The following is a 21,974-nucleotide window of genomic DNA, read 5'->3' on the forward strand; positions in this document are numbered from 1 at the left end:
ATATTCTAACTCTGATCATTTATCAGTTGTGACACTGTGAGACTTGATCAGAGGTGTGATCATCACAGCAGAGGCCTTTGTGTCAAAGTCACTGAGGATCAAACAGAAACACATGAAGCAGATTTTCCTCTTCTGGCTTTTTATAGCAGATAACCTTCAAAATATTCTGCAGTCGATCAAAAACTGAAGCAAACCATGAAGCAACATGGGAACATGAGCTGATGCTGCTGAAGTGAAGCAAAGTTACAGAGGTTTGATTACAGACACAGCTGAGAGTTTGTAATCTGTCATCATTTTAAAAAGTTTCCATGGAACAGCAGAAATGAGGCTTTACTGTCAGAGGCCGACAGCACTGAACACAACAGCAGACTGGTGGCTAATAAACAGTGAATGATGCAGAAACAGATGTTTGAAGCTGTTCTTGGAGTACACTGAGAGAGAGAGAGCTGTGCAGGCAGGAACAGCCAAAGTCAGAGAGAATTCATGAGCATATTGATCAAACGTGAAGCAGAGTTTGGATCTTCTTTTGCTGCTGCTTCACTCAGTTTTGGTTGGAGACAGATGAAACCTGCAGCTTCAGGATCTGTGAGCTGTCCACTTTCAGCCCCGACGGCGTGTCCGTGTACGTGCCGTCGAGTGAACGATCCACGCTCTGTGTTTCCATCTTTGTGTGTTTAGCTGCTCTCATTTACTGTTTTAGCTGTTTGCTGCTTGTTGAAATAGTTTGTGAGCTTTAACCTGAGATTCTGGCAAAATACATTTATATTAAACATCGATTCAGGATTGAATGAATCAACATCGTTTTATTCAAATTAAAACCATTTAAATGGGAACATGAATTTTTTACAGCCGCCTCTAATGCTGGGTAATGTCAGCTGGTCCATGTGCAGCTGGCTGTGAGGCTCAGGGAGCGTCGACAAAGTGCAACACTGAAAGAACATCATCCATAAATATTGAGTAAGAACTGGACTCTCATACAGCGAGACTCAAATGCCTTTAAACATCAGCTTATCCTGCTGATCCAAGTCCAACACTGAGTTTGTAAAAACATGTTTGTCAATCATTTTGTTTGGTTTCTGAGGAAAATGATTCAATAACTTGCTGCTAATACACAACATTTCATCATATTTCCTCATAACCCTCTTTTGTCTGACCATTTGATCCCATTTGAATTTGCAATAAAGGATCCACAGAGTTTGGTGACAATAATGACAGTAGATGTTTGTGTGAAAGTGCTGGAAGCAAATGAGTGTGTGATGTTCTTTCAGTGTTGCACTTTGTAGACGCTCCCTGAGCACTGGTCTCACAGCCAGCTGCACATAGAGACCAGTGTTGTTAGTCCAGGTCAGAAGATGACTTGTTGGAATGAAAATGAGCTTGTAGTTTGTCTGCTTTAATAATGTGACTGGAAAAAGGTGTTGGACTTCAAATATGTCCATTTCTGTCACACTTCACCTTTAAAAGTGAAGCCATGTGGTTCCTGGAAGGAAAAACACGACTTTTTCAAGTCTTTGTCCTGTTTTTATGAGAAATGTACGACTTTAATGTGAAACATTCAGAGTTTTTTCTCTTGTTGTGTTTGTTTGAAGCTGCTTCCTGTTGGCTTCAGCTGTTTGGAGTTTCCATTTTCTAAACTTCTACATTCTGAACCTTCTTCAGCTCTGAACAGATGATGAAACACTGAATGATTTCAAGCACTTTGTCTAATAAACTTACATCTTTCATTCTTTATACAGATTGAAGAGCTGTGGTTTGTCAAAGATCAGCTGTGATTATCTGGCAGCAGCACTGAAGTCCAACCCCTCCCATCTGAGAGAGCTGGACCTGAGCTCCAACAACAAGCTGCAGGATCCAGGAGTGAAGCATCTGTGTGGTTTCCTGGAGAGTCCAGGATGTAAACTTGAAACTCTGAGGTCAGTCAGCATGTTTTAGTTGTGCTGAGATGAATATGATGTGAAAGTTGTGCTGACACTAAACTGCAGACATCAGGCTGATATTATACTGATCCACACTGAGGATCTTCATGGTAAAGTCTGTTTTCTTCTTCTCTGGTTTAGTCCATTGACTGCAGCAGAACAATGTTCACATTTCAAACAGTGATATTCAACGTATGGCCCGCGGCCCACACGCGGCCTGCCCACCTTTCCTGATTCAGAGAGAGGGGACCCTGATTAGCTGTGTAGCTTCTTCCTCACAGTTCTAAGTATCAGACACAACAATGAATAATCCACAGCTGACTGTCTTTAGAGGGTCAAAGGTCACGGCACACAGCAGACAGTCAGAAATATTCTAACTCTGATCATTTATCAGTTGTGACACTGTGAGACTTGATCAGAGGTGTGATCATCACAGCAGAGGCCTTTGTGTCAAAGTCACTGAGGATCAAACAGAAACACATGAAGCAGATTTCACGGCACACAGCACTCTGTGAAACAGTTTGGAGCAGGAATTCTTGCACATTTACAAACTAACACTGCTGCACGGCATGCTGGGTAATGCTAGCTGCTCAGGTATGGGCGTGCTAACAGCTGTGAGGCTCCGTGGCTGCAGAACACTGAAGAAGAGAAAAGAGAGGTGGAGGATGAAGAAAAGAGGCAGAGATGAAGCAGACGTTTTGTCATGGAACGCTGTGCGGCAGGCAGGAGTAGGACCCAAAATGCAGGACTCACAGGCACGAGGGAATAAACTCAAAAGGCAGCTTTATTGCGTAACAGAAGATGATAGGCGATACAAAACTAGACTGGGAAAAACTAACATAAGGCTCACCAGGAAACACGGGGAATCACACACAGCATGAGGGACGACGTCACGCTGAACAGAGGGAGACGCAGACAGAAATACACAGAGGGTTAACGAGGGAAGTGGGAACACACGGGGAACACAGGTGACACTGATAATCATAACGAGACAGGGCGGGGTGAACTGAACACTGACGGGAGAGGTGAAACAGGAAGTACAGGAGGAGAGAGAGCACGAGTAGAACACCAACGTAACAGGCAGGGGAGACATGGAATAAACACGAAAGGGGACGAGGGCTCATAAATACATAGAGGGCACACAGGGGGAAGAGAGAGCACGGGGAGAACTTAGACATAATGGGCAGGGGAAGCATGGAATAAAACATAAGGAGAGACGAGGGCTCACAGATACACAGAGGGGCACACAGGGAGACATGAAGGGCAAGGGATCAAAACTAGAAGCCATGGAATAAATCACACACAAGTACAATAATACGAAAATCACAAAGAACTAAAAACGCTGGGTCAGGAGACCCAGGACCGTGACAGTACCCCCCCCTCAAGGGCTGGCTCCAGACAGCCCAAACACAGAAAAACAAAACCAAACAGAAAACAACCCAGGGCGGGCGGCGGGGGCCCAGGACGGAGGGCTCGGAACAGAAAACAAAGAGCACAGCAAACACCGGAGCCCAAGAAAATAACTCAAATACAGAGCAGTTCAGGAGGCCGGCCGTGCGCAAGGCAACGGCGGCGACGCGGAAACAGTTCAGGAGGCCGGCCGTGCGCAAGGCAACGGCGGCGACGAAGGAGACGACGGAGTAGTTCAGGAGGCCGACCGCGCGGGAGGCGGCGGCGACGATGACAGCGCTGGTCCGGGGGCCGGCCGTGCGGAAGGCGACGGCGGCCACTCAGGCGATGACGGTGCAGTTCAGGGGGCCGGCCGCGCGGAAGGCAGCGGCGGCGGCTCTCCAGTGTCAGGTGTACTGGCCGAGGCCCGGTGGGCACAGGACCAGTCGAGACGGGACCAGGCGAAGCACAGGCTGAGGAGGCTGCAGCAGACGAAGACTCTGAGGAGGCTGCAGCAGACGAAGACTCTGAGGAGGCTGCAGCAGACGAAGACTCTGAGGAGGCTGCAGCAGACGAAGAGGCTGAGGCCGGGCCAGGCGGAGCTGCAGAGGCTGAGGCCGGGCCAGGCGGAGCTGCAGAGGCTGAGGCCGGGCCAGGCGGAGCTGCAGAGGCTGAGGCCGGGCCAGGCGGAGCTGCAGAGGCTGAGGCCGGGCCAGGCGGAGCTGCAGAGGCTGAGGCCGGGCCAGGCGGAGCTGCAGAGGCTGGCCCAGGCGATGACGAAGCGGTCGCAGATGGCGGCTGGACAGGCTCCTCGGGCCCTCCAGCTGATGCGGCGTGAGGCTGGACAGGCTCCTCGGACCCTCCAGCGGAGACGTGAGGCTGGACAGGCTCCTCGGACCCTCCAGCGGAGACGTGAGGCTGGACAGGCTCCTCGGACCCTCCAGCGGAGACAGGAGGCTGAACGGGCCCCTCGGACCCTCCAGCGGAGACAGGAGGCTGAACGGGCCCCTCGGACCCTCCAGCGGAGACAGGAGGCTGAACGGGCCCCTCGGACCCTCCAGCGGAGACAGGAGGCTGAACGGGCCTCTCGGACCCTCCAGCGGAGACAGGAGGCTGAACGGGCCTCTCGGACCCTCCAGCGGAGACGAGGAGGTGCTGGCCGGGCTCACTGGAACCCCCAGCGGATGAGGCAGATGGCGGCGTGGGAGCCACGGAGTCCTGGATGAGCTCATCCGAGCTTCCAGCAGGAGCTGATGTAGAGCCAGAGAGGTTTGGGACCCCTGGCTGAATGTTAAGCCGAACAGAAGACCGTATTGCTATCGGGGACTGGGCCAATGGTTCAGGTGCGAGCTGAGCTGCTGGACACACGGGGACCTGAGCTGCTGGACACACGGGGACCTGAGCTGCTGGACACACGGGGACCTGAGCTGCTGGACACACGGGGACCTGAGCTGCTAACGGTGGAGAAGTAAATGACTGCACAGGGGACTGAACTGATGTCTGTAGTAACGGTGGTGGTGAGAGTGGAGTAGGTGGTGGAGTTAATGACTTCACAGGGGAATGAACTAGAGGTAGTGACGGTTGTGGTGCTGGTGGTTGAGTGGGTGACTGTGCTAAAGGAGGCTGCACTGGGGACAGCAGGGCTGCTGGAGACTGCACTGGGGACACTGGAGACTGCACTGGGGACACTGGAGACTGCACTGGGGAAAGCAGAGCTGCAGGTGACTGCGCTAGAGACCGCAGTGATGGTTGTAGTGGAGGTGTGACGGGTGGAGGAGTGGCTGAAGTGGCTGCGGGTCGGGCGGCTAGTGGCTCAGCTACAGAGCATATTAACGGCAGGGCTATGGGTTGAATGACTGACTGAGTAGCAGCCTGAGTGGCTGGGTGAAGCGACGGTTGTGGTGGAAGAGAAACAGGTGGTAGTGTGGATGATGGAGCTAAGGGCGACTGAGTGGCAGACCGAACTGATGACTGAAGCGATGGTAGAGGTGAAAATGGAGCTTGTGGTGGAGTTAATGGCTGAGCTAGCGGGGACACAGGAGACTGAGCTGCGGGTGGCGGCGAGGGAGCTAACTGAGCTGCGGGTGGCGGCGAGGGAGCTAACTGAGCTGCGGGTGGCGGCGAGGGAGCTAACTGAGCTGCGGGTGGCGGCGAGGGAGCTAACTGAGCTGCGGGTGGCGGCGAGGGAGCTAACGGAGCTGCGGGTGGCGGCGAGGGAGCTAACGGAGCTGCGGGTGGCGGCGAGGGAGCTAACGGAGCTGCGGGTGGCGGCGAGGGAGCTAACGGAGCTGCGGGTGGCGGCGAGGGAGCTAACGGAGCTGCGGGTGGCGGCGAGGGAGCTAACGGAGCTGCGGGTGGCGGCGAGGGAGCTAACGGAGCTGGAAGTAGCAGCGAGGGAGCCGACGGAGCTTCTGGCAGCACAGAAGGTGAATTAGAAGGCCGAATGTCCGGCTGTGGGGTGGCGCGTCGGCGGCGTGAATGCCGTTTCTTTTTTGATGATGGCTCTGACGGGCCGAGCGGCTCCACATCCGGCCCTTCAGGCAGGTGGGTAGTAGCAGCTGGGGGATGAAGGTGGAGCTCGTTGCGGATTAAATCCTGTTCGAGTGGGTGGAGCGCACTGAGTAGCCAGGGAAGACCAGAGAACAAGCGCTGTAGTCTGGTTTCCACAGCACGGCGAAATTCCTTCCCCTCATGTTCGAGCCACAGATGCAGGAGTCTTTCCACGGAGTAGATTATGTCCAGACGCAGTTCTTCTGGTGGGTTGAGTGCTGCTGGGTCCATATCTGGTGACGTCGTACTGTCATGGAACGCTGTGCGGCAGGCAGGAGTAGGACCCAAAATGCAGGACTCACAGGCACGAGGGAATAAACTCAAAAGGCAGCTTTATTGCGTAACAGAAGATGATAGGCGATACAAAACTAGACTGGGAAAAACTAACATAAGGCTCACCAGGAAACACGGGGAATCACACACAGCATGAGGGACGACGTCACGCTGAACAGAGGGAGACGCAGACAGAAATACACAGAGGGTTAACGAGGGAAGTGGGAACACACGGGGAACACAGGTGACACTGATAATCATAACGAGACAGGGCGGGGTGAACTGAACACTGACGGGAGAGGTGAAACAGGAAGTACAGGAGGAGAGAGAGCACGAGTAGAACACCAACGTAACAGGCAGGGGAGACATGGAATTAACACGAAAGGGGACGAGGGCTCATAAATACATAGAGGGCACACAGGGGGAAGAGAGAGCACGGGGAGAACTTAGACATAATGGGCAGGGGAAGCATGGAATAAAACATAAGGAGAGACGAGGGCTCACAGATACACAGAGGGGCACACAGGGAGACATGAAGGGCAAGGGATCAAAACTAGAAGCCATGGAATAAATCACACACAAGTACAATAATACGAAAATCACAAAGAACTAAAAACGCTGGGTCAGGAGACCCAGGACCGTGACACGTTTAGTTCCAGAGAGAAGCTGTGTCTGTGTGGGCGGGGCTCAGACAGCTCCGCCCACTCAGTTTGTTCCCTCCTGATTCATCTGCATGTGTTCTGCTTCACACTGCTCACCTCCACCAAAGACTTCACAAACATCTTCTTTCTTTGAGTCCAGTTTGTCCCACAAACACTTCCAAATCTCCTCCTCTGAGATTCTGCAGCTTCTTGCAGTGTGACTCAGCTGACTTCTGACAGACCACAGACTGGCACAGCATCCACATGTGTCTCCTTTCAAACAGGCTCTTGATGTTTCCTCCCACATCATTCTGGCCTCTCAGTCTCCTTTGTTCTCCAGCTCTGTAGCTCCAGCTGGTGAAGCTTCAGTTTTCCATGTTGGTAACAGTAAACTACAGCCTCTGCTGTCAGCTGGGTAACTAAACAGAGCTGCAGCACGTCTCTGCGGTGGTGCTACATCCAGCCTGCAGACGGCCGTCTACATGTTGTAGTGGTTTACAGTCACCAGGGGGCGCTGTCCCAGCCATGCAGGCAGTGGGCTGCTCTGCTTGTGCTGTTGTTGGTGAAGCTGAAGTGAAAGCGAGAGTTAAAACCCTGAACAGTGTCCACTGAGCTTCTCATGCTCTTCTCATGCTCAAAGAAGTTTAACAGGAAGGACGACTCGTCCATCAGGCGTCCAGCTGTCCGTGACCGTGTCCACAGCAGAGTGTGACCGAGGCTTCATGCTAACACGCACACATGAAGCTAATACCACCACGAGCAGCTGCTCAGTGGATTTGGAGGACAAATGTCTGCAGCTTCTCACAGGCAGTATGCAGAATGTGGATCTCCACAAAGACTGTGGAGAGCTCGTCCCACACTCTAAATCCACACTTGTTTGCACAAAACTTCTCACACGTTCCCGTCACAAGTGTCTTCTAAGTGAAGCTACCAGGTTCAGGTCCAGCTTGTTTATCTGGAGCTGCAGGAGATGATCCATCCTCACAAAGCAACACAGCAGATATGCAAACACACAACACAACCAAAGGATTCTCTCTGCATGTCTGTGGCTGATGCTGCTGGAACGAAGCTGTTTGAAACCTTGTTGTTCTGCACTTTGGGACCAGAAGAGGAAACTGAAGCTCTGTGCAGAGGGTCCAATGGAAGCAGCCAAGCGCTGTAAGTGTCTGCTGTACAGGGATGCTGGTTCAGCTGTGGCTCAGTTTCACAGTGTGACTCAATAAAAGCAGCAGGAAATCAAAGCTTGATGCTTTCATCAGTGTGGAAATAAGAAAGTTTCCTGTGACAGACGCTGGAGCTCTTTCACTCTCAGCTTCACAGTTTCAGCTTCAAACTTCTTCCAACATGTTTCTAACACGGCCACATTCCACCTTAATGGAGCTGATATCTTGTGCATCAGCACATTTTCTAAAGGCAGCGATCACATCTTTAGTTTTGGATGTTTAACTGCAGATTGTTTATGTGTTTATAGCACATTAATTACAGCAGCAGCGTTGACCACAGTGCTGTACAAGAATCCAAAATAACGATTAAAATAACTCCTAATATTAATATCACACATCAAATATCAAATAACTCTCATGCTGTATTAAAAGCCAGTGAATACAAATGTGTTTTCAGAGCAGATTTACAGAGACTGACAGCAGGAGCTGGGGCTGTTCGATAGAACGATGTATATATGATGACCATATGAAAACGTCTATCGTTTCATATCACGCTCTTTGTTTCCTGCTTATGTGTTTGTGTTTTCCAGATAAAGCTTTCAAAATAAATCTGAAGATCCTGTTGAGAGTTTTCAAAATAAACACAATACAGTACTGCGGTCGCTCGTTTATCGAGTTACGTTCTAAAAATAAGTCTCAGAATGAAGTAGCAGCTTTATGTTTTACAAGTATTATAGAAGTTTTAAGGCAGTTAAACCCTCACTGCACACTTTCTACACTTTTCTCAGACAGGCATGAACATTTTCACACTTTTCTCTCTTGTTTAAACAAAGTTCAAACCTTCATAGAAAAATAAGTTCATTATTAAAGAGTGAAAGCAAAGTGTTTCTGAAACGTGTCAAATCAGCCTTTGCTGGCATTAAATGAGCTTGGTTCTGTGTGAGGAGCACTCGTCCATGGCCTCGCTGTCAGGTAAAGTTTCATAAAGCTTTTGAGTTTTTCTGCAGATAATGTTGGTGTCCAGCACGATGTTCTTTTTCCTGCGGTCACTGAGCCACAAAGCCAAAGCTGACTCCATCCTTACGATGTTCTTGTTGTGGACAGTTACAATCTTTTTGCCTCCTTGTTGAAACTATGATGGTCAGCATCTTCCTCTGCCTTTGGCTGCTACCACAGGTGCAAAACGTCTCGTCATCATTGTTGTTTGTTGGGGACAAAACGTACAAACATACAGTGCAGCACTGCAGAGTCACACTGCTGTAAATTTGAACACATTCTGTACTGTACAGGAGACACGGCACGAGATTGGCTGACAATGGTCTACAGCCAATCAGGACGCAGAACACAATGCGCTGTAAAAAACAAAAACATGCAAAATTGCACAAAAAAGATCAGCGAAACAGCGAGGCCGCCAAAGGTGAACTGTGTTACAGCGAGGGACCAGCGTATATGTGGTTGTTGGGACGATAAATGTCTTTGAGCTTGTGTCAGAAGACGAGCTGCAGCTTTCTGGACCAGCTGCAGTCTTGCCAGGCAGGTCCCACTAACTCCAACATATAAGGAGTTACAATAATCCAGCTGGGACGTCATGAAAACGTGGATCGCCCGTTCAAGGTTTTTAAAAGATAGAAATGATCTCACCTTAGATAAAAGCCTCAGTTTGAAGAAAGACCGCTGTACAACTGAGCTCAGCTGTTTTTCAAATTGCCGTCAAATATAAGCCCCAAATGTAATAATGCGATTTAATAAAAGAGCTGAACCAGTCTAATAGAGCGCCCTTGATGCCGCCATGCTCCAATGGTGAGGTCAAGATGCTGTGGTCAAGGCAGCGGTCAGATCCAAAAGCACAGCTGAGTCTCCTGATCAGTGGCTGATAAAAGATCATTAAGAACTTTTCAAAGTGCAGTTTCAGTGCTGTGAAGAGCTTTAAAACCAGACTGAAACCTTTACAACAGATTGCAGCTGAACAAATATAATCTTTTACAAAATCTTCGACAGGAAGGGAAGCTTTGAAATAGGCCTGAAGTTTGAGCAGACAGAGGATCCAGATCAGGTTTTTAGTACAGGCTGTACAACAGCATGTTTAAAACAGGCTGTACAACACCTGAACTAAGACTGCTGTTAAAAATCGCTAAGATGTCGGAACCAACAACCTTTAAAATCTTTTTAAACACGTGTTGGAACAACTTCATTTGGACAAGATGATGTCTTTATAGCATCACATCGTTCCTCCACCTGATCAAAAACAGCTGAGCAGGTGAATATTTTAGCCCCGGTGCGATCTCGGGCGAGAGTATCGATGATGGCCAAAGGGCAGCGTCCAGCTCTACGGCCGCTGAAGAGCAGACTCAACAGACGCGCGTGATGTGGATCCTACTGCTCTAAAACTGGAGCTTCTTCAATCCATTAAAGAGACACAAAACCACAAAGACTTGTATAAAACTATCTTCCTTTATTCTCGAAGCTTAAAGAGGATTTTGGAAAATGTGAGTTTTGCCTCTTTATATTTATGGTGGGGATGCAGAACAAGGAGCAAAGATGAATGTGATGCTGAATCAGCAGAAGACTTGGACTCATTTGATTCCAGCTTTGATATCATTGAGTTCAATATGTCCATTTCTTTCACACTTCACCTTTAAAAGTGAAGCCATGTGGTTCCTGGAAGGAAAAACACGACTTTTTCAAGTCTTTGTCCTGTTTTTATGAGAAATGTACGACTTTAATGTGAAACATTCAGAGTTTTTTCTCTTGTTGTGTTTGTTTGAAGCTGCTTCCTGTTGGCTTCAGCTGTTTGGAGTTTCCATTTTCTAAACTTCTACATTCTGAACCTTCTTCAGCTCTGAACAGATGATGAAACACTGAATGATTTCAAGCACTTTGTCTAATAAACTTACATCTTTCATTCTTTATACAGATTGAGGAGCTGTGGTTTGTCAGAGATCAGCTGTGATTATCTGGCAGCAGCACTGAAGTCCAACCCCTCCCATCTGAGACAGCTGGACCTGAGTAATGACTCCTCCTCTTCTTCAACTAAGAACAACCTGCAGGATCCAGGAGTGAAGCATCTGTGTGGTTTCCTGGAGAGTCCAGGATGTAAACTTGAAACTCTGAGGTCAGTCAGCATGTTTTAGTTGTGCTGAGATGAATATGATGTGAAAGTTGTGCTGACACTAAACTGCAGACATCAGGCTGATATTATACTGATCCACACTGAGGATCTTCATGGTAAAGTCCATTTTCTTCTTCTCTGGTTTAGTCCATTGACTGCAGCAGAACAATGTTCACATTTTTTTTAAACAATGTCTTTTTTATTAAGAGGTTTCCTTTTATACACGTAAACATCAACGTATATATTATACATATAAACAGAAAGAGAAGAGAAGGATTACAGATGATCTGTACATTAGGGTTAAGTAGTACATTTAAGCTGTGAAATGAGTTCAAAAATGTATCTTTGGCTGTGAAATAAAAGAAAAAAAAGAAAAAAGGGAAAGAAAGAGAAAAAAGAGAATATAAACAAATGTATAAAATATCCCAAAGTAACAAAATCCCTGCAAAACAATCCCATTCATTCCCACCCAGGTCACTGCCTGCACCCGCACACTGTATTTCCACACCTGACTTAAGAGAGTTTGCTGAAAAATTCTTATAGATTTTGAAAAGCATCAAGGAAGGGTCCCCACATGTCTTGAAATTTCCCAGTGGAGTTCTGAAGTGAGTGTCTTATCTTTTCCAGTTTTAGACAGGCCATGAGGTCATATAACCACTGTTTGTGAGTGGGAGGGGCAGCGTCCCGCCACCTCAGTAGGATTGCCCTCCTGGCCAACAGGGAACAGAATGATAATGCCTGTTTTTTTAGAGGTAGAAGCACCTCATTCCCACTGATGCCAAACAGAGCAAGAAGGGGGCCGGGGGCCAGCGTCACACTGAGAATCCTGGACAGGGTACGAAAAACCTCTGACCAGAACTGAGTGAGATTGGGACAAGACCAGTACATGTGGACCAGTGAGGCTTCAGCAGTTTTGCATCTGTCACAATATGGAGAGATTTCAGGGTAGATACGGGATAATCTGGATTTTGAGAAATGGGCTCTATGCACCACTTTGAACTGGATTAAACAATGGCGGGCACATAGTGATGTTGTGTTGACATGTTTGAGTATAGAGGCCCATGTTTCGTCAGAGATTGTCATGTTTTAAGTCTTCTTCCCACAGTGTCTTGAGCTTGGATGAAGAGGTATGTGTCAAATTTAACATTTTATTGTAAAGCAAGGAAATCAGCCCTCTATTGGTGGGATTGAGTTGTAGGATAGTTTCTAGTAGTGTAGGCTCTGGTGGAGGGCTTGAGCCTGAAGTCTGGGAACAAATAAAGTGCCTGACTTGCAAGTATCTGAAAAAGTGTGATGGTGGAAGAATATATTTATTAGCAAGTTGTTCAAATGATGCTAGTTTGTTGGCTATGAATAGGTCCTTGAAGCAAGTTATTCCACTTCTGTGCCACTCCGCAAACCCACCATCCTGGGTAGAAGGTTTAAAGAGATGGTTAGATGCAATGGGGCTGAGAAGGGAGAAGTCACAAAGTTTAAAATATTTCCTAAACTGGCCCCATATTTTTAATGAGTGCACCACTACAGGGTTGGGAATGAAGTTGAATGAAGAGGATGAGAGTGGAGAACAAAGTGCAGCTGGTAAGGCTATACTGTTGTCACTATGCAATTCCATAGTGACCCAGTCAGGACAACCACTCCGATTATGGTAAAAATACCAAAACACCAAACATCGTATGTTAGCAGCCCAATAATAAAAACGAAAGTTGGGAAGTGCAAACCCACCCTCAATTTTAGATTTTTGAAGATGCATCTTATTAAGCCTTGGGCGTTTACTCTGCCACAGATAAGATGAGATGACAGAGTCCAGCTTATTGAAAAAAGTGTTGGGAATGAAAATGGGTGTGGCCTGGAAAAGGTATAGAAATGTGCGGCCTGAATTGATACGTCCTACCAGAGACATAGAGAGTGGTGTCCAGTGGGTAAGGGACCGCTTCACTTGGTTCAGCAATGCACTCACATTTTCTGTGAAAAGGTTTTTATGTTTTTTTGTCACTGTGATTCCCAAATATGTAATTTTTGTCCTTTCAACTCTGAAGGGCAAGCAGGTGAAGTCTAACATACTGGCTTTGCTACTTAGCGGGAAGAGCTCACTTTTATTAAGGTTCAGTTTATACCCTGAAATCTGACCAAATTGACTAAGCAGATTCAATGCAGATGGTAGTGAGGCTAAGGGCTTAGAAATAAAGAGCAGGAGATCATCTGCATAGAGCGAGACCTTATGTTCTGTATTGTTTCTCCAAATGCCGTGTACCTCTTTGCAACTGTGGAACGCAATGGCAAGGGGTTCTATGGCCAGATCAAAAAGCAGGGGGCTGAGAGGACATCCCTGGCGTGTGCCTCTGTGAAGTTTGAAAGGTTTTGACAATTGGAGGTTAGTTCGTATTGTAGCAGATGGTTGAAAATAGAGTAATTTAATCCATGAAGTAAATTTTGCTCTAAAGCCAAATCTATCAAGGACTGCAAAGAGATAATCAAACTCAACTCGATCAAAGGCCTTTTCAGCGTCAAGCGAGACCACACATTCATCAGAGTCTGTAGAGCTGGAGTAGACTATGTTAAATAGCCTCCTTATGTTAAAATATGAATGACGACCTTTAATGAAGCCTGTCTGGTCTTTCGAAATAATTTGTGGAAGAACTATTTCTAGTCTACGGGCAAGTATCTTGGCTAATATTTTAACGTCTGTGTTCAGTAGAGAAATGGGTCTATAGGAGGCACATTCCAACGGATCTTTTCCTTTCTTTTTAATAAGTGTAATACAGGCTTCATAGAATGATCGAGGAAGAGATCCTTGTTCCTTGCAGTCTGTGAGGGTTGCACTAAGCTGCGTGGACAGTAATGAAGAGAAGTGTTTGAAAAATTCTGACGGAAAACCATCCGGACCCGGACACTTACCAGAGTGCATCGAAGCTATAGCCAAGGAAACTTCTAACTGGGAGATGGGTTCATCCAGCCTTGTTTTAAGTTCTGGTGGAATTTCAGGAATGTTCACATTTCAAACAGTGATACTCAACGTATGGCCCGCGGCCCACACGCGGCCTGCCCACCTTTCCTGATTCAGAGAGAGGGGACCCTGATTAACTGTGTAGCTTCTTCCTCACAGTTCTAAGTATCAGACACAACAATGAATAATCCACAGCCGACTGTCTTTAGCAGGTCAAAGGTCACGGCACACAGCAGACAGTCAGAAATATTCTAACTCTGATCATTTATCAGTTGTGACACTGTGAGACTTGATCAGAGGTGTGATCATCACAGCAGAGGCCTTTGTGTCAAAGTCACTGAGGATCAAACAGAAACACATGAAGCAGATTTTCCTCTTCTGGCTTTTTATAGCAGATAACCTTCAAAATATTCTGCAGTCGATCAAAAACTGAAGCAAACCATGAAGCAACATGTGAACATGAGCTGATGCTGCTGAAGTGAAGCAAAGTTACAGAGGTTTGATTACAGACACAGCTGAGAGTTTGTAATCTGTCATCATTTTAAAAAGTTTCCATGGAACAGCAGAAATGAGGCTTTACTGTCAGAGGCCGACAGCACTGAACACAACAGCAGACTGGTGGCTAATAAACAGTGAATGATGCAGAAACAGATGTTTGAAGCTGTTCTTGGAGTACACTGAGAGAGAGAGAGCTGTGCAGGCAGGAACAGCCAAAGTCAGAGAGAATTCATGAGCATATTGATCAAACGTGAAGCAGAGTTTGGATCTTCTTTTGCTGCTGCTTCACTCAGTTTTGGTTGGAGACAGATGAAACCTGCAGCTTCAGGATCTGTGAGCTGTCCACTTTCAGCCCCGACGGCGTGTCCGTGTACGTGCCGTCGAGTGAACGATCCACGCTCTGTGTTTCCATCTTTGTGTGTTTAGCTGCTCTCATTTACTGTTTTAGCTGTTTGCTGCTTGTTGAAATAGTTTGTGAGCTTTAACCTGAGATTCTGGCAAAATACATTTATATTAAACATCGATTCAGGATTGAATGAATCAACATCGTTTTATTCAAATTAAAACCATTTAAATGGGAACATGAATTTTTTACAGCCGCCTCTAATGCTGGGTAATGTCAGCTGGTCCATGTGCAGCTGGCTGTGAGGCTCAGGGAGCGTCGACAAAGTGCAACACTGAAAGAACATCATCCATAAATATTGAGTAAGAACTGGACTCTCATACAGCGAGACTCAAATGCCTTTAAACATCAGCTTATCCTGCTGATCCAAGTCCAACACTGAGTTTGTAAAAACATGTTTGTCAATCATTTTGTTTGGTTTCTGAGGAAAATGATTCAATAACTTGCTGCTAATACACAACATTTCATCATATTTCCTCATAACCCTCTTTTGTCTGACCATTTGATCCCATTTGAATTTGCAATAAAGGATCCACAGAGTTTGGTGACAATAATGACAGTAGATGTTTGTGTGAAAGTGCTGGAAGCAAATGAGTGTGTGATGTTCTTTCAGTGTTGCACTTTGTAGACGCTCCCTGAGCACTGGTCTCACAGCCAGCTGCACATAGAGACCAGTGTTGTTAGTCCAGGTCAGAAGATGACTTGTTGGAATGAAAATGAGCTTGTAGTTTGTCTGCTTTAATAATGTGACTGGAAAAAGGTGTTGGACTTCAAATATGTCCATTTCTGTCACACTTCACCTTTAAAAGTGAAGCCATGTGGTTCCTGGAAGGAAAAACACGACTTTTTCAAGTCTTTGTCCTGTTTTTATGAGAAATGTACGACTTTAATGTTCTTTTTTTTTTTTTTTAACTAAATTTTTATTATAATTTACAACATTGCAACTTGTACTTGTCAGTGTTCACAAGTAGGACAGTTACAGGAACCGCAATGCAGAAATGTAGATTAAAATAAGAACTGCAATTAGGAAGCACAAAACAAAACCCAAGCAAGCAAACAAACAAACAGACAACAACAAAAACAAAAAGAAAACAAAAACTTTATGTAATATTAAATAACATGTGACAAACTTAGCCATAAATGAACAAAACGAAAGAGACCTATGCTAAATTATTGAAACAGTAAAGCATGTATGGGTCGCCAACGCTCAGTAAACAATTCTCTCTGAATCCGCAGAGCAGATGTTATTTCCTCCATCTGGTAAATTTCTCTTGCTTTATCAATCCACATATTATATGAAGATGGGTCAAGATTCAGCCATTTAATAGTGATACACTTTAGTGCTGCTGTAAGATTCTTAAGAGATACGTTTTATTGTTTCCCGCAAAACCATTTGGTAAGACTCCTAAAATGGCTAACTGTTGGTCTTTTGTTAATGGTTGTTGGAAAACTGTACTGAGAACTTTAAATATGTCATTCCAAAGTGAGCAGATTTTTGGGCATGACCAGAATATATGTGAGTGGGTTCCTAAAGAAGTACCACAATTTCGCCAGCAGGTGTCAGGATTTGTAGGCTTCATTTTGGCAATTATCTCTGGGGTTCTAAAATATCTCATGACCACCTTCCATTTAAATTCTCTCCACAGCCCAGAATTAGTCACCAGATGGGCTTCACCGAACACCTCTTCCCAGGTGTCCTCTGAGATTTGAGTGCCAGTCTCAGCTTCCCACCTTGCCTTAATATCCAAAGTTGCATTTGTATTGAAACTCATAAATGCGTTATAAAAATGACTGATTAATTTTGGGGAGGAATTACTTTGAAATGTTTTTAGAAATATTTCCTCAATGGGTGAGGGCTCCAAAACTTGCCTCCATTCTTTATGTTTTGTCAAAAAGCTTCTTAGCTGCAGAAATCTAAAAAAGTCAGAAGAAGGAAGCCGAAACTGACCTCAACTGTTCAAATGAGCTCAGGTGCCCATTCCTCACAACATGACAAAGTTTATGAAGCCCGCTATTTGACCATGCTCTGAAGCCAGAGTCTTCCACAATAGGAGAAAAACCCTGCAGGGAGGAGAGCCTTGATAACATTGAAATTTCTTTTGGAAGACCAAATGATTTTTTGATTCTACGCCAAATCTTTAGTGTGACCCTCGTCCGTTCCCCCATATGCACATTTTTAATTGAAATGTTAGAACAAAGCAGGGATTCCAATGATCTTTCGCACATTGTCTTCTCAATGTTTAGCCACTGAGTTTCAGACAAATCCCGCACCCATACAGTCAGGGGTCTCATGAGCTGCCCAGAAATAATATTTCAGGTTTGGAACAGCCAATCCCCCCTGCAGCTTTGACAGTTTTAATGTTTGGAACTTGATCCTTGGGCGTTTGCCTTGCCATATAAATTAGGAAAAAAGTTTATCTAAATTATCAAATGTAGAGTTGGGAATGTTAATAGGCAGCATTTGAAAAAGGTCTAGAAGTCTTGGCAATACATTCATACGTATACTCTCGATCCGACCCAAGAAAGACAGAGGCAGGACTGTCCATCTCTCTAAGTCTTTTTTTATTTTTGCAGCTATAACTTCATAATTTATTTTAAACAAGTCTGATAATGAGTGAGGAATTTGAATTCCTAAATACTTGATACCTTCGTTTGGCCATTTAAAGCCACATCGCTCCTTGAATGTTAGTGAAATGTTTCCTCCTATATCCATTGCCAATGTTTTGTCAATATTAACTGTGTAACCAGAGAGGTAAACGTATGTACTAATAATTTCTTTTAAATGAGGTAAACTGAGTGCAGGATTTGAAATGTATAAAAGTACATCGTCTGCATAGATGGACAATTTATGCTGTTCTCCATTAATTGAAAGGCCCTGAATTTCATGTTCTGATCACCACCTGCACTCATGTATATATCTATCTACTTAGCACTTTTAATTCTTATTCTTATTTTTATTTTAATGTCTATTTTAGCGTAATTTATGACAGTATGTTTGCACTGAAGCACCGCAGCAATTTCCTAATGTTGTAAACCTGCTCAACATTTGGCAATAAAACCCTTTCTGATTCTGATTCTGATTCATCTCTAATCAGAATCAGAATACTTTATTGATCCCTGGGGGAAATTATTTTTTTGTTACAGTGCTCCATTATAAACCAACATAAACCAACATTAAGACAAGACAGACAATATGCTAACTAAGAATAGTACAATATATACATATTAGGGGTGCAACGATACACAAAATTCACGGTTCGGTTCGGTTCGATACTTTGGTGTCACGGTTCGATATTTTTTCGATACAAAAAGAAATGTTCATGCCTTTTTAATTTGTCATTTATTAAAATTATAAATATATATTTTAACTCAAAAGTACAGTTTTTAAATTTAACCCTAACCCTTGTGCGTGTTTTTTATTTTGACAGCGAATGCGCACCTGGGGACCACTTATGTGCAGCCCTGGTTACAGTGGGGCAAAAAAGTATTTAGTCAGCCACCGATTGTGCAAGTTCCCCCACTTAAAATGATGACAGAGGTCAGTAATTTGCACCAGAGGTACACTTCAACTGTGAGAGACAGAATGTGAAAAAAAATCCATGAATTCACATGGTAGGATTTGTAAAGAATTTATTCGTAAATCAGGGTGGAAAATAAGTATTTGGTCACCTCAAACAAGGAAAATCTATGGCTCTCACAGACCTGTAACGTCTTCTGTAAGAAGCTTTTCTGTCCCCCACTCGTTACCTGTATGAATGGCACCTGTTTGAACTCATCATCTGTATAAAAGACACCTGTCCACAGCCTCAAACAGTCAGACTCCAAACTCTGCCATGGCCAAGACCAAAGAGCTTTCGAAGGACACCAGGAAAAGTATTGTAGACCTGCACCAGACTGGGAAGAGTGAATCTACAATAGGCAAGCAGCTTGGTGTGAAAAAATCAACTGTGGGAGCAATCATCAGAAAATGGAAGACATACAAGACCACTGATAATCTCCCTCGATCTGGGGCTCCACGCAAGATCTCATCCTGTGGGGTCAAAATGATCATGAGAACGGTGAGCAAAGATCCCAGAACCACACGGGGGGACCTGGTGAATGACCTGCAGAGAGCTGGGACCAAAGTAACAAAGGTCACCATCAGTAACACACTACAACGGCAGGGAATCAAATCCCGCAGTGCCAGACGTGTTCCGCTGCTGAAGCCAGTGCATGTCCAGGCCCGTCTGAAGTTTGCCAGAGAGCACATGGATGATACAGCAGAGGATTGGGAGAATGTCATGTGGTCAGATGAAACCAAAGTAGAACTTTTTGGTATAAACTCAACTCGTCGTGTTTGGAGGAAGAAGAATACTGAGTTGCATCCCAAGAACACCATACCTACTGTGAAGCATGGGGGTGGAAACATCATGCTATGGGGCTGTTTTTCTGCCAAGGGGACAGGACGACTGATCCGTGTTAAGGACAGAATGAATGGGGCCATGTATCGTGAGATTTTGAGCCAAAACCTCCTTCCATCAGTGAGAACTTTGAAGATGAAACGAGGCTGGGTCTTCCAACATGACAATGATCCAAAACACACCGCCTGGGCAACAAAGGAGTGGCTCCGTAAGAAGCATTTGAAAGTCCTGGAGTGGCCTAGCCAGTCTCCAGACCTCAACCCCATAGAAAATCTGTGGCGGGAGTTGAAAGTCCGTGTTGCTCGGCGACAGCCCCAAAACATCACTGCTCTCGAGAAGATCTGCATGGAGGAATGGGCCAAAATACCAGCTACTGTGTGTGCAAACCTGGTAAAGACCTATAGTAAACGTTTGACCTCTGTTATTGCCAACAAAGGTTATGTTACAAAGTATTGAGTTATATTTTTGTTATTGACCAAATACTTATTTTCCACCCTGATTTACGAATAAATTCTTTATAAATCCTACCATGTGGATTCATGGATTTTTTTTTCACATTCTGTCTCTCACAGTTGAAGTGTACCTCTGGTGCAAATTACTGACCTCTGTCATCATTTTAAGTGGGGGAACTTGCACAATCGGTGGGTGACTAAATTCTTTTTTGCCCCACTGTATATAGCTCATCATATTGCAGCCACAGAAATTATTTTGTCCATGAAACCATAAAGCTGCACTTTCTTTTTGCCTTATAGTCTGATTTGTCATAACTTTTCCGTTTTGTGGTAAGCTTTTCTTTGGCTGTCACTTCTTCACCCTGACCTGTCTTATTTGGCTCAGCAGAACTAAAATATATATCCTGCTGCTTTTACACATGGACTCACATAAGCTCAGCGATTCTCTGCGCGATCAACCTCTCACATGTTTAAGCTGCGGGAGATTTCACTTGTCATGTTTGCATAGTAAGCTAACGATTAATAAGACGATGTCAGAGGAATTGGTGCACAAATTATCACCACTCACCAATCAGTGCTGTCGCTCTCTACACACAGTTCGCGCGATTGCAAAGTGAAAGCAAAAAACAATGCCAATGACATAATTACCCAGCTACATTTCCGAAAGAATGCAAAAGCATTGACATATATTTTTCCTTCCTACAATAGCCCGACGGGCAGGGCAGAGATAGATTTTGGTAGCCCGACTGGAAAAATCGCTAGCCTCAGGACGTCGGGCTAGCGATATTGCGAGCCCTGTATCTGACTGAGGAATCACTCATCTTTGGAAAAGAGAGTTTATTACAGAGAAATGTCTCTTTCCAAAATAAAAGCTATACTATACGCTTCTTCTGGGCTATATTCTCAGCAGCATATTAAACATATCAGGTCCCCATAAGGAGAATCATGTGCTAACGGCTGTCTAAATGACTCTGGTAAAGTTTGTAGCATGCGTGCTTGTTGTTTTTGTCTGCTTCCACTTGTCTTTGCACTAGGATGATGTCGGAGTAAATGTGCAGTCATATTCGTTGTGTTCCCACTAGTGCTTTCAGGTTAATCTCGTTGAAATGACCTTAACGCCACAACACGGCAAATCTCCTTTAACGAGCTACCCCTGATCGCCCCGTGCATCGGGCTAGACGGCCAACACGTTAACGAGCTAACTGCGCTAACACACTAGCTCCATGACGCACTTACCTTCAGGGTCATACGTCACATGAAAACCAAAATAATTCCAAACGCCAGATCTGAATGAGGGTGGGGGAGGTTCAATTTGCCATGTTGCAAGGAGAGCTTAACTTCTGTCTCGCTAGCTTGCCCTGCGCTCTTCCTTCTGACTATGCTGTCTGTGTTGAGCGCTCAGTGGATCTGCGCTCGACAAGTGCAGCCTAGGCGGAGTAGTCAAACGCAGATTCACTGAGCGCTCAACGCAGACAGCATCGTCAGAAAGAAAGTTGATAAAATAAATTACAAATTTTGTATTGTTCGATACATATGTGTACCGAACCGAAAGCACTGTATCGAACGGTTCAATATCGATACGAATATCGTTGCACCCCTAATACATATATATATATATATATATATATATATATATATATATATATATATATATATATATATATATATATATATATATATATATATATATATATGTGTATATGTATATGTATATATATGTATATGTATATATGTATATGTATATATGTATATATATATGTATATATATATATGTATATGTATATATGTATATATATATATATATATATATATATATATATATATATATATATATATATATATATATATATATACATACACGATCAGTTCCTTGGTCTTTGCCACGTTGAGCTGCAGATGATTCTGCTCACACCACGTGACAAAGGAGTCGACCACAGCCCGGTACTCTGTCTCATCATCCCTGCTGATGCATCCAACCACCGCAGAGTCATCAGAAAACTTCTGAAGATGGCAGGTCTCTGTGCAGTGGCTGAAGTCTGTGGTGTAGAGGGTGAAGAGGAAGGGGGAGAGGACAGTCCCCTGTGGTGCCCCTGTGTTGCTGATTACCTTGTCAGACACACACTGTGGGAGACGTACATATTGTGGTCTTCCTGTCAGGTAATCAACAATCCAGGACACCAGAGAAGCATCCACCTGCATTGCTGCTAACTTATCGCCCAGGAGGGTCGGCCTGATG

At 45.0% G+C, this 21,974-nt stretch overlaps 1 protein-coding gene across 3 annotated transcripts in view; it reads left to right on the forward strand.

Annotated features, from left to right (window-relative positions):
• Positions 1 to 21,974, forward strand: part of LOC113016963 (NACHT, LRR and PYD domains-containing protein 12-like) — a 405,899-nt gene that overhangs the window by 25,158 nt on the left and 358,767 nt on the right. For 2 of the 3 annotated variants that reach the window (XM_080296779.1, XM_080296780.1), the window contains exon 4: positions 10,847 to 11,044. The exons of the other annotated variant lie outside the window; for it this stretch is intronic. In XM_080296779.1, the coding sequence (XP_080152905.1) occupies positions 10,847 to 11,044 (198 nt within the window). The remainder of the gene's footprint in view (positions 1 to 10,846; positions 11,045 to 21,974) is intronic. 3 annotated transcript variants of the gene reach the window in all.

The sequence above is a fragment of the Astatotilapia calliptera genome, chromosome 23, assembly GCF_964374335.1.
Source record: "Astatotilapia calliptera chromosome 23, fAstCal68.1, whole genome shotgun sequence".
NCBI lineage: Eukaryota > Metazoa > Chordata > Actinopteri > Cichliformes > Cichlidae > Astatotilapia > Astatotilapia calliptera.